Source organism: Staurois parvus, unplaced genomic scaffold (assembly GCF_062004578.1).
Source record: "Staurois parvus isolate SC_StPar_1 unplaced genomic scaffold, SC_StPar_1.0 ptg000911l, whole genome shotgun sequence".
Taxonomy (NCBI): Eukaryota; Metazoa; Chordata; class Amphibia; order Anura; family Ranidae; genus Staurois; species Staurois parvus.
In genome coordinates, this window is record NW_028318707.1 from 134,776 (window position 1) to 148,308 (window position 13,533).

The 13,533-nt window shown below is 42.9% G+C and overlaps 1 protein-coding gene across 1 annotated transcript in view; it reads right to left on the reverse strand.

Annotated features, from left to right (window-relative positions):
- PDCD4 (programmed cell death 4) overlaps positions 1–13,533 on the reverse strand; it is a 71,082-nt gene that overhangs the window by 39,757 nt on the left and 17,792 nt on the right. Inside the window, exons 2-3 of the mRNA XM_089656498.1 lie at positions 7,996–8,074; positions 3,330–3,620 (exon numbers count right to left, since the gene is read on the reverse strand). Of these exons, the coding sequence (XP_089512624.1) occupies positions 3,330–3,620; positions 7,996–8,038 (334 nt within the window). The 5' untranslated portion in view covers positions 8,039–8,074. The remainder of the gene's footprint in view (positions 1–3,329; positions 3,621–7,995; positions 8,075–13,533) is intronic.

The following is a 13,533-nucleotide window of genomic DNA, read 5'->3' on the forward strand; positions in this document are numbered from 1 at the left end:
GCCCCTTACTGACCCCGGGCCCTCGGGCAGTCCCCGAGTTTCCAAATGGTCAGTCCGCCCCTGGTATATAGTCAATGAGCCTGTAAGGGTCCAGTTTTAGGAATGATATTTCATCCTATTTCGGCTAGGATGAACAGCATAGATGAAGGAATCTTCACTGACAGTTTTTGTATTCAGTGGCTGTCGCACCAATGACTGCCTGAATACAGTGGCGCCTCTGAACACTGAATGCATCCGATAGGATGCAGTTCCTTTTTGGCTGGTAATTTCCCACTTGGGTCAGTGAAGTTTTAAATCCGCTTTTGACGTGCCAGGTGGTGCTTGCCAGGCCACTTGTGGCTCAGGTTGTGAAATTTGAGCCAGCCTTACAGCATTATGCATATGCTCCAATTTACTATAGTTGTGGTTTACAATTATTTTAAATAAGCCTGTAACAATCCATTTTTTAGGAATGATCCTTTCACCTTATTTTGGTGAAGGCGAAAACAACCCAAACAAATCTGTTCTGCAGAAAACTTAACCAAATAATAGACATTTTACTTCCACTTCTGTCAAACGTTTTGCTGATAATTTATACTTAACCTGGCATAATCCCCTCTACTTTAACTGGCCCCTTTTACAAGGGGTGGACTCCCGATCAGCAGGGGATCTGCTCACAGATCCCCTGCAGAGCAGAGCAGGCGAATGACAGGTCTGTGTCTGCTCAGTTTCTTCAGAGCGGACACTGACAGAGCCCGCTCTACTCTATGGGTGGCTGGGAGTAAACAGACTCTGCTGTCCATTTACACCCAAATTCCCTCTGATCCAATCCGCCTAGTTTTTTTTAGTGGACTGTATTAGAATGGAGGTAGGCGGGTGTAAACAGACCCCAGATCAGGTCCGCCTGAAAAACTGACAGGCAGACCTGATCAGATCACATGTGTGAAAGGGGTCTAAATCCTCTAAAGCGAAACAAAAAAGTGTCTATTGCTCTATAGTTTGTTTCCATTTTAATGAAGCCACAGCCTGAGTGGAAAAGCCTGTGCCCTGCCAGCAGCTGCAGAGAAGGACCCTCTGTAGTGAAGCAGTAGTCTCACTGCAGAGGTCTGACAAAGGTCCTTCTGAGTCGGGCCAATAGCTCTGCAATGAGCAACACTTATTGAAGAACTTTGGCTCTCACTCAAAGAATGTTGGTAGTTTGCAAAGCGATCAGTGCAAGGGTTGCATTTTGCAGTTGCTGGCAGGGCCATGAGTTCTATTTAGGCTCTGGGTGATTTTTTTTAAAGAAAATAAAACTAAGACGATGTTTGATGCTCCTGGAATGTATTTAGGGCCCATTCACACTGCGTCATTGTGGTTTTATGTGTGGCCAACCGTCTGTTCCAGCTGCAGTGAGCTAGAGGTCGAGGGCGGTTTCAGCGCACTAGAACGTTCTCTTTTGGTGTCAACTTTATTTGAAGTGCAAAAAGTGACACTTCTTTCATGTCATAGCACAGCAGCACAGTGTGCAGTGCCCCGTGATACTTTCCTGTACACTGACATAAAATGTCAGCATGTCTGTATTTAATCACAGCTCACTGCACCCCACTTGCAGGATGCACTGCAGAAAAACTATTGATTTCTGTGCATCCAAGTGGTGACTTGCATAGACCCAGTGAGGTAAAATGCAGCTCATCGCAGTATAGGTGAACAGGGCCTTAGTGTTGTTAAATGAAAATGAGAGTTCAATTGGGTTTCAATTCCCCCATCTATCTATTAATTTCAAAATCAAAACTTTTCAATTTAAGCTTAAAAGAGAGGCTCCACACAAAAGGGGAAGTTCCGCTTTAAGCCTTTGTTCCCCGCTCCCCATTGATTGGCGGAAGTTGTCCTCCCCCCCACTCCCTCTTCTGGGACACTTGACAGGTCCTAGAAGACTATGGGGCCCATTCACAAAGCGCAGCACTTCTCGCGCATGCGCAGTGGGCACCTGGCTGTGAAGCCGCAAGCGGTCACAGCCGGGTGCCCACATTGAAGATGACGGCGCCAGGGAGAGAAGACGGCCGGTGAAACAAGCGGTGGTGAGGACACTGCTGGACCGAGGGACAGGTAAGTGGCTGTATTTAAAAAGTCATCAGCTACAGTTTTTGTAGCTGCTGACCTTTTATTTATTTTTTTCTAGGTGGAAATCCGCTTTAAAGTGAATGTAAAGGTAGGTGTGTGTAATATATATGTGTGTTTTTTTTTTTAAATAAATAACAAACATGTGATATTTACCTGCTCTGTGTAAGTGTTTTGCACAGAGCAGCCCTGATCCTTTCCTGCTTGGGTCCCCCACTGGTGTTCCTGGCCCCTACCCCCTGCCAAGTACCCCAAAGCAAGCCACTTGCTATGGAGCCACTCATGCGTGCTTGCTCCTGAGCCCCACTCTGTGTGTCCATAGACACACAGAGCGTGGTTTAGCCTCGCACCCAGATCCCTCTTCACTGGTTGTGGTTGACAGCAGCAGGAAACAATGCTATGTCTCAGCCAAGGAGGAAGAAAGCCAGGAGAGCCTCTGCTCTCATGCACATCGATGGATCAAGTTCAAGCTCAGATAAGTATTAAGGGGGCTAAAGGGGGAGCTGCACACATAAGGTTTATCTACCTTCATGCATACAATGCATGAAGATAAAAACATCTTCAGCCTTTATAACCACTTTAAATGAATTGGAGATGCGCTGAGCAGTAAAAGAGGTTGGGATGTAGCAAAACAAAAAAACAGTTGTGTTAAAACTCATTCCCTATGCTGGTCTGGGACAGCAGTTCAGTTTCCAAAAAAGACATAAAACATGACGGCAGACCTACACGGCCGTTTTTGGCCAGATTACAAATAAATCTGACCATAATCAGAAGGATGAATCAAAAATCCTGCCTCCAAAGCTACTGTTCCCACATGCTACTTTCCCAAAACAACAAAAGTGATGCCCCATCAAGCCTAGCTGTCATGCTTGAGTCCCCAAGAGGATGCCTGAGGGTGGTTGATCGTGCATGCACATCCAACTGCCCTGGATATCCAAAGGCTGCATTACACTGAACCTTCTGAGTGGAAATATTCATGCTGATCAGCCCAACCATTGTGCATGGTATAAAGTGATTTTATCAAACGTCAAAAGGTTAACATGTAAACATCACTCACACTGACCAGCACAAAATACCACAAACATCTATCGTTTACTACAGACACAGAAAAAAAAAAAAAAAAAAAAAAAAAAAAAAAAAAAAAAGTTTTATAGGAGGTGCCAAAACATTGCTTTCGGATCAATGCGCAGGAAGTAAATAAAGCCGGTTATATAAAACAACAGATAAACAAGAGCCGGTGCTTGACAAACCTTTCTTTGGCAGCCCCCTCCCTTTCCCGCTCCGTGATTTGCGGTCCATAAGCTTGGTTTTTGGACTGGTGGGTAGGACCCCCCTGGAGTTCTCCCCATTATCGCTGACAGAGTCTCCTCTCCCCGAGTCACGTGAAGAATTTTTGCGCAGGCGTCTCTTGGCTTTGGCATTAAGTTTAGCCTCGTTAATTGAAGAGACTGGACAGTTTCCATTTACTTCATTCTTGATTTGCTCTGCTCCAGTGTTCTCTTCATCCCCATCAAACAGGGAATCGTTCAGGTTCTCGGCGTCTGGAGAAATAGCAAAATGTTAATGGAACAACAGAACTTAAAGTGCATCTAAAGTGCATCTTTTCCCCCCAGTCTCCAGCGGTTCCGGCCATTCCACCCATCCCTCCCTGCTGTCAGACAATGAAAAGCTGCTTCACAGGACTAGGGATTTGAAATCCTTGGGGTTTTCTCTCCTCTCCTTGAAGTGCTGACAGTACGGGCTACATGGCTTCTGATTGGTTCAGCACCATCACATGTGGGAGACGCAGGAGCCCAAGCTGCAGCCGCTGAAATCCACAATGGGACTGGGAACTGGTGGAACCTGTCATGCAGGGAGGTTTCCCGCACCGCTCGTGTGAACTCAGGCTCAAAGTCTCTATGACAAGCCTGGGTTCACACAGGAGCTGTGCAGGAACCTGCATGCGATTCCTGTTTAAATCGCATGCAGTGCAATTTGAGCCCATTCATTTTGTATGAGCTCAAATCGTACTGCAAAAGGTATCAGTTTTGGTACCGGGAGCATTTGTAAGAGTATGAGTACTTGTGCAAGTACTCGGTATCGGCACCCATTCCCGATACCAGCATCCGCATCAGTGCAACCGTAGTTGACAAAGAGCAAGCTCATAAGAGGAGAGAGCAGAGTGAACAAAAGGATGACCTCATCAGTCTCACGTGGTTCTTCCACTGTCCAAACAGCAGACTTGGGGTAGAGATAAGACACCACTGTTTTTTCTACAATCTATAACTGTAGTGTGTCCATGTGGCTGTGTGACAGAGCTGTGTAATTCTCAGAACTGGATGGAAAGAAATACGTGTGAAGGAAAGTGGGAAAATAGCACTGGACCCCATAGGGTTATCTTATTGGACTTTGTATCCTAAAGTATTGATGTTGTCGTAAATGATCTGGTTCCTGAAAAGGTGGCTTCACACTCCAGGGGAACTCTACCATCTCTTTGACTATTAGGGTAACAAAAGCAAATTGAAGAATCAAACCAATAATAGGTCCAGATACAACTTTATTCCAATAAAAGTCATAGGGAAAATCCTAAAAGTAGTTGTATTGTCCCCCTGACGTATCTGGAATATCTGGACCTCTTAGCAGTGGTGTGATGCTTCAATTTCCACTCTTGGGCTATAAATACAAATCCTTTGACAGGCAGCAGAGCTCTCTCATTTGCTTTCCAATTGTGTATTTAGCCGTTTGCCCAGAGCTTAGCATTAAAGTCAAAGCAAAACATGACCAGCATACAGTACAGGCAATATCTATTTGCATGGGACTGTAAAATGGGATCTATAATTTTCCGGTACAAATATTCTTATCAAAGTGTTCATTTGGCATACAAAGAAGCAGTAAGCAAAGCGCCCGGAGCAAGTTGACATTTTTTTGAAACTCAAATCTTGCATGGGATGTGCTTGCAGCATCAGGGGAGTGTAGTATAAGTAGAGATTCCTTTTGGGTCATGCTTTCAAGTAAACCTGTTGTTAAAGTCCTTTGTACCAACTGAGTTTTCTACAGATACTAACAGAGTTCGAGTCCCGCATGTGCAGGAATTGTGGTGCAAGAGCATTTTTTATTATTCGGCACTGCACTAAAAAACTGGCAATTGTGCAGTCATGCAACACTGTACCCAAATTAAACTTCTATAATTTTTTTTCATACAAATAGGAGCTTTTTTGGTGATATTTGGGTTTTTTATTATATAAATTTAAAGAAAAGACCAAAAATTTTGAAAAAAAATAAATTTTATTTTCTGTTATAAACCATATCCAAAAAAAAAAAAAAAAAAAAAAAAAAAAAGTCAAATTTCTTCATAAATTTAGATCAAACTGTATTATGCTACGTCTTTGGTAAAAATAAAAATTGCAATAACTGTATATTAATTGGTTTGTGCAAAAGATATAATGTCTACAAACTATGGTATATACTGGAATTTACTCAGCCAATAAGGTAATGATGGTGATCAGCGACTTATAGTGGAACTGTGAAAGTGTGGTGGGCAATCTGATGCTGGCTGGGAGGCACACTGAGACTGACATCAATAGTGACACTAATACAGTGATCAGTGCTAATACTGTACACAGTCACAGTGCTAATAACACTGGCTGGGAAGAGGTTAATATCTAAAAGGTAATCAAAGGGTTAACTGTGTGCCTAACAAGTAATGTGTGTAATATCTGCTGCTTTTACTAATCGATGTGGGTTTTTTTCTCCCTGCTTTTCAGGGAGAAAACACAGCTACATCGCTGCACTCTATACAGAGCCCTGTGTTGTTAGTAAACACAGGGCTCTGTTTATGATTTGCTAAGCTGATCAACAGGTCCCAGCCAAAACCATTGGCCGGGAACTGCTGACCGACTTGTGCTGTACCAAATGAGAGCACAGATCGGGCAGAGGGCACGTGCCCTCTACCCGGAAAGGCTGGATCACATCTCCTAGATTGTAAGCTTGAAAGAGCAGGGCCCTCGAACCCCTCGTGTATCACATTGTATTGGTATTGTTATGTCACATGTTCTGTCCCCCTTTGTAATGTACAGCGCTGAGCGAACTATTGGCGCTTTATAAATACTGTATAATAATAATAATAAATGTGATCCAGTGCAACAGGACAGTATAAATACTATGGGCGGTCTATGGGTGGTTAAAACATTGCATGTAAATGTATAGAAAAATCAAGTGTTCTAAATCCTTACTCGCTGTGTTTTGCTTTTCCATAAATGTTTTTTTATTCACTTGCCGTGTGCCTTTGAAATTAATAGAAAAACTGACCAGTCAATTTCTTAGCACATGCTCACTCTCTCCTTGCAAGCCCTCCAATATTCTACGAATATCTAATTATTGTCTTTGCTGGTCTGGCTCTTTCACCCCTTGCCTCACCTCCCTACATTTTTGTAGCTGCAAGGGAGGAACAAAGGGGATTATTATAAAAGCAGGGGTCTCCAAACAATGGCACTCCAGCTGTTGAAGTACTCAGGGGCGGACTGACCATTTGGAAACTTGGGCAGTGCCCAAGGGCTCGGGGTCAGTAGGGGGCCCCATGATATGCCCCTGGTACCTTTTTCATAGGCTTTTTTGAGTTTTGGCAAGGACACAGGGGCCCCATGATCCCCTACTGCCCGGGGGCCCCATGAGTTGTCAGTCCGCCCCAGGAAGTACTACAAGTCCCATTATGCCTCTGCCTCTGGGAGTCTTGCAGGTGGCTGTCAAAGTCTTGCAAGGGCTCATTGGACTTGCAGTTCCTCAACACCTTGAGGGCCACAGTTTGGAGACCCCTGTTATAGAGTGTCACTCGGGTGACAGCTCTAAATCTGCTGGAGCTGCTGACATCACATCCAATATGGTACCCCCCAGTACAAGTCTCAGGGTTTCTGGATTTCTTCAACTGCTTCCTGATTTCCATGCCTAGGCTAATGAAGTCATACATCCCAGGTGTCTTCAGGAAGGGTTTCCTCAGCTAAGCACACCCTCCTGCCTGCACGGCTGAGCTAGGGGCAGATGGATTTGAGGAAGTAAATTCATGCTACATGAATAATTTGCCCTTACTCAGAATGGCCATGACTAGAACTGCTAGGGGGTGTTTTTCAAAGTGATTTCTTAGCAAAATAAAGCATGGAGACATGGATAGATGGATGGATGTGTTGGCTTTGAATAGTAAAAACAAATTAAACAATGTTTTTGGTTTGTGGTGCTCAGAAGCTATGTGGTTCTGGTTTAGGACATGAAGTTGGAGGTTTCTGCAAATTATTTTGAGGAAAACAAAGTAATCTGATCTGTACTGAAAGTTTAGATGTTCTAAAATGATAAAAAGTGTACGAAAGAAAAGAAAAAAAAAAAAAAGAAAGAAAGGAGGATCAGTATCGCTCTATGAGGCTTGCCATACACAATATAATCTGCCAATAAAATCTTCGTACAGTCAAGATTTACCAAAACTTTGTAACACAAGGACCTACTTAAACTATCCAATCCATACAATTTATATCCAATCAAGCAAGCCCTGGCACTACATACTTGTTGATAGATTGTAACGTGTATGGCGAGCCTAACATTGAGCACCCAGAAGTGATAATTACGTGCAACACCCATCAATATCTGACATAACATGGGTAAGCTAAAATAACTTCAGATCAACAACGCCCCACACAGCACATCAAAAGAGGACATAAAAGCTGAGAAAATAAAAAAACAGAAAACCTGCAAAACAGCCAGCTGATGGGTGTTACTAAATGTTCAGTGAACGTTCTTTAATCTCTAAAAGAACAAAATACCAATACGCTTTCAACCTCAAACCCTGTTCTGTTAATTCTGACAAACACTGATAAAAATAAAAAAACATACAAAAACAAACAAGATGTTTCTCTAGACGTAAAATAAATGTCATTTCTATTGGCAATTGCTTACCTATTAGATTAGCATTTATTTCACTTGGGTTTTCTACTTCCATGGTGACTTATTGGTAATTCTAAACTGACACAGTAACCTGCAAAAATACATACAGATTTAGAAAACAAAAACAGACAAAAAAGTAAAAACGGAAAAACCTAAAGACAATATGTTATTATGTTTCATTTGCAAGCGGCACACAGATCACTCAATCCTTAATAAACAAATGGGGAGGAAAAACAGACGTGCGGCCACGGGTACCTCCATGCTGACCAGATTGAGCTCAGTCAACAGCTTGTAAAACAAGCCCCTTGTCGCTGTGATAGAAAAAGGTCCCTCATTTTTCTGCGGGATTAGGATCCCAGACTTGTGGAAGATATACAGCCCATACTGTCAGCAGGGATTTAGGACACAGTCCTCACACAGCAATGAGGAGCATTGTGCTAAGATCGGAAACAATTACTAGACTGCGTTCAGCTGCATCTACCAACAATAGAAGAGTAACAACTGCAAAACAGCCTGGAAAATGTCAGCCGCGTTATCAATAATGAGCAGCCTGAACAAACTGCCTGTGGGACTGACACCTCTGGGCAAAGCAACAATTTCCACTACACTGGTATTTCAATTGTAGGACCCATTCCTACACTATGGCGTATTACAGTGCTATTCATGCCATGGCAGCATTCCTACATTAAAAGTCCCTTCTATTGCTCTCAGTCTGCTCCAAATTCCTTATTTTGCTGCTGTGACCTGACTTCTTGTTAGGCCTCATTTAAACTAGCAGCCCTGGGGGTAAGGGGGGGGGGGTTGTAAAAAAAAAACAAAAAAAAACGCAGTTTTAGGCTACGTTAAAATGGTTGTAAACTCTTACATATACCCAGTGACTGGTCTCGGGTGATACACAGGGATGAGACAAATCCTCCTACATAAGTTGTACTTGTTTACCTTCAGTCTTCACTTCTCTACATCTGCTCAAAGTGCTGGTTTTATAAAGCTTGCCTGAGGTTCAGAGAAAAAAAAAAAAAAAAGAAGAAGGAGGCAGAGAGCTGATATTACCCTCTGCAGAGCTCAGCGAGGAGAGCCCTGAGAGCTGATTGAAGGGAAGGAGCACACTGCCCTCCACACAGCTCACAGGAACAGAGCTGAGGCGGTTGACCACAGGCTGTGTGCTGGAGCTCCCTCCCGTCACCTTTTTTTCTTTTGGTGTCAGGAAAACTTGTCAGAAGTGATTCATACAGATAGCAGAAGAACAAAACATCAGACACAAATTACACTTAGTGCTTATAAAGCAGAACTACGGGCAAAAACTTCTTTACATGCCTGTGTTGCGGATTTCCTACATTCACTGTCATATGTCATTCATCTCATGGTTCACTCAGTAGTTGCACTGAAGTAGCCTATTCATTTTCAAAGCAAACCGTTAATTCTCTTTGGTTTCCGGTTTGTAAGACCGGTGGCTGCTATACCTCTTATTCCCCCAGCAACTGGTCTTGGCACATCCCTTCTGTAGTTCTGTCTCCAGGAAGCAGTGATGTAATTCAGCCCCACTTGCAGTGGTGGACGGAATGAGACTCTCAGATATATTCAACATGTACAGCCCTAGTGCACTCGCCCACATTCACTACAATTCCCAGTGGTTGATGGGAACTGTAGTTTTCTATTTACTGCAGAGAGAGGATATGATGTAATCCTTGTTATACCGCCTCCTTGGCAGAGCAGATAGTTACATATATAGTTAGTCTGGCTAAAAAAAAAAAAAAAAAAAGACAAAAGTCCATCCAGTTCAACCATTAAAAAAAAAAAAAAAAAGTTATAATCCTACACCCACAGTTGATCTCGGTTAGCTTTTCAATTAGAAAGATGAGGTCATGAAAATTCAGATAGACTTTTCTCCTAAATGGTAAGGATTGTCAACATTTTATTAACTGTTCAGTGTAGGTGGTGTACGGGTGATTTTTTTTTTTTTTGCCTATCCCGGAGTTGTTCTTTAATTGAGACAAGTACACACTACAGAGGAAAATGCTTTGTTCATATTTAATGTCTGAAGTCTACAACCACTTTAAATTGGTTTTCTGAAAATTAAAGGTCAGCAGCTACAAAAACTGCAGCTGCTGACTTTTATTAATCAGACACTTACCTGTTGAACGATCCAGCGATGTGCTCATCCGAGGGGGCACGGTGGACCATGTTCAGTCCTTGGCGCTGGCATCTTAACTGTGGGCACCTGGCTGTGACAGCTTGTGGCTTCACAGTCATGGGCCCACTGTGCATGTGCGAGTGGCACTGCACACTGTGAATGGTCCCGCAGTCTTCTGGGACCTGTCATGTGTTCAAGAAGAATGCAGGGAGGGAGGGGGGGAGAATGTCCGCTTCCGATCACCTAGGTGGTCGGACCGGAAGTGGGAGCAAGTACCTGTCAAAATCAGGTACCCGCTCCCCAAAAGTCCCAAGTATTTACCAGGACTGGGTGACTGGAACTTCCCCATTTGGGTGGAGCTCCGCTTTAAACTATGCTAGCAGTGCAGTTGGGGTGGATACCCAACATGTGCCAGAGGAGCTATTTAAAAAAAAAAAAAAAGTAGCTTTTTCTGGGAAAATGCTGCTTTAGGTTCCCTTCAGGGCTGACCACAGGTCCATGCATAAAAAAATATGATCTTTGCTGAATGCGAGGATAAGAGTTCATATGCCTTTAGTAGGGATCATGGGACCAAGTGTCGAGACCTTTAGACATGTGACCAACAATGAAGGAGCAGCATTTTCCTTCTATGTTAACATAGGTCCACTTTAAGCATACAAAAGTTTTCACTTTCCCAGTGCAATATACAAAATGAAAGGAATCGATAAGGAACGGGGAAAGCAGGGATTTTTCCTTTTAGACACCAGCTCGTGACTTCCAACGAAAGCAGAAATATAAAAAGTACCAGAGAAAAATACGACATTTAGGAATGGAAGCAGAATCCTGTCATTCTAGATCACATCAGTGAGGAGCATCAAAAACGTATCTAGCAATGAACAGCTTACCTCCTGCCGGGAGCTCTGCATATAAAAGCGAACACCGAGATTCTTTACCATATGTCTCTGCTTTACTGGTTATCAGGGTAACAAAATTGTTAATTGTTGTGTTCCACACACTAATTATACCAGTAATAGGAGGGAAATTTCCCCATGAGAAGACTAGCCCTCCCTTACTCTATCTAAAATGGAAAAAAAAAAAAAAAGATTTTTGCCTATAGTTCCACTAGAAGGTCCCATTTACACTTGTGCAAGTCTCACGATTTCCAGTGCAATTTTTTATGTGACTTTGATGCAACTGTACACTGGGTGGTCTTAGCAACCAATCACTTGCTGGTTAATATGAAAAGTTAACGGCTGACAGCTCCCACTCTCCATCCAATGATTCCAGCACTCAGTTCGTTACTATCCTGCCTCACGTTCTCCACTCTGTCTTGGGAATGATAGCAGAGGAGGCTGGAGAAAGGAAGTGGCATGTTAATGGCGTGACGATGGGTCCAGATGGGACAATGGCTTGGTTCCGATCCGGACCACAGTTCACCATTTACTGCTTTAAACACATCAACTTCAGTGGGAACATGTTCATTTGCTGTCTAATATATCCCACCCACTTTTCAGGTGCCATTTTAATGAGATAATCAATGGTATTCACTTTGTCTGTTGGTGGTCATGTTAACTCTCTCTCTCTCTCTCTCAAAATTATAAAAAATTTGTCAAACCAAATGTTTTTCTTAGCCTGCATTCACACCTGAGCGGCGCAATTTGTGTTGCGCAAAAAGTGCATCAAAGAAGCTCATGTACCAAATTTTGGCACCGAACCAGGTGTGGTTTGTCACAATTTTTGCACATTTCAAACATGCCAATATCACACCACATTTAGGCTGCCATTAGGAAACGATGGCACCATAAGCACGTTGCACGTTTTGCTGCGTTCCTGAAAGGTCAAATGCAGCCTAAGGAATGCAGGAATTTTGGTGAGCTTTCAGAAAATTTACAAAAACTGCCTGATTCAATAGAAGTCTATGGCAAAGCTCAGGTAACCCTCATGAAACCCGTGGGTACACTGCGCTGCACCCGCAGTGTTGGAAAACCGCACCACATCAGTGTGAACGCGTCCTTAATTTGGAGAGTAGGAAAAAGACTGCAATCCCTGTCAGGTTTTTACTGCTGTTTGAGGCTCCATTGGAGAGTTTTCCCCGGGCTTTCTGTCCGGGTGACAAGGTTTTACCAGACAGGAAAATGTGGGGATCTTACCAAAAGCAGAACAGACACCAGTAGAATAGGGGAGGGCTAGAACCCCTTGTCAGATTTGTATTCTATGTCCATGTTACAGATTTTTCCCTAATTTCCTGCCTGGTAAGTCAGGATAGAAGACAGCAGTTAAAGAAAAACTTCAGGTATAGATATTCTTTACAGTTACATTGGTCCAGACCAATGTATATATCATACCAGGCAGATCCCCCTGAAAGCTGGAATCACTGAAGTAGACACAGCTACTCCAATAATACCCACTTGCTTTGGGACCCATACCTGAGAGGCTACCCTGCTGCAATGAGGTTGGCTGATCAGCACAGGCACCATTTAGAGTGCTTTTCATACTCCAAGTAAATACAAACCGTCCTCTGATTAGATGAGGTGGAGAGTGTGACATTACTGTCCCGCCTCTCCACCTCATCCAATGACAGAAATCTATGCATTCATTCAGAAAATGCAAGGCATTCTCCAAATGGTGCCTGTGCTGAGCAGCCGACCTCCTGTATTCACAATGCAGCAGGGCAGCTTTCCGTTTCACCACTGGCGTAGTGCTGCTTACTACAATATTTTCCAGCTTCCCACAGGTATGTTATACACACAGCTACATTGATCCAAGCTGAACCATTGTAACTATGTATAATAAAACCAAGCCTGGAATTCTCCTTTAAAAGGATAAGTTCACCTTTCAGAACATGGTACACCCATATACAGGATGTAACATGTTATGAATAGACTGGCCCCCGCACCCTCACTTTGACAGCTAGCTGTCAAAATAAAAAAAAAATATATATATAATGTGTCCATGCAGGGCTCCGCCCGCTCGAATCACTCATTCAGTCCTTTTTGAATGAGAAATTACAAGTCCCGACAGCCATAGCAGTTCATTGATTCTGCTGATCGCAAGTGCAATGGTTTACAGGCTCCTGCAACAAAAAATAATAAATGCACATTTTATTCCAGCAAAAAAAAAAAAAAGTGTATTTTATTTTTTTTTTTGCAAAAGGTTAACTTATCCTTTAAAAACTAACAAAGGTTCTGAGTCTTCCCTACTTCACTTAAAGTGTCACTAAACCCACAGTTTAAAATACAATCAATAAATGCTGCATCACATTCTGTTCATACGCACTCAGGTCACTATGAGATTCATTTTCTGTATTCTGCAAAAAAACCTAGTTGATCCTGCTATTCTCTGTCTCCATCTTCTGTTCATGTCCCCAATTCAGCTAGGGATTTTGAAGCTGTAGTGGCAACTTTGCACATGCTCAGTTTTCAGTGAGTTTCTATACTGAG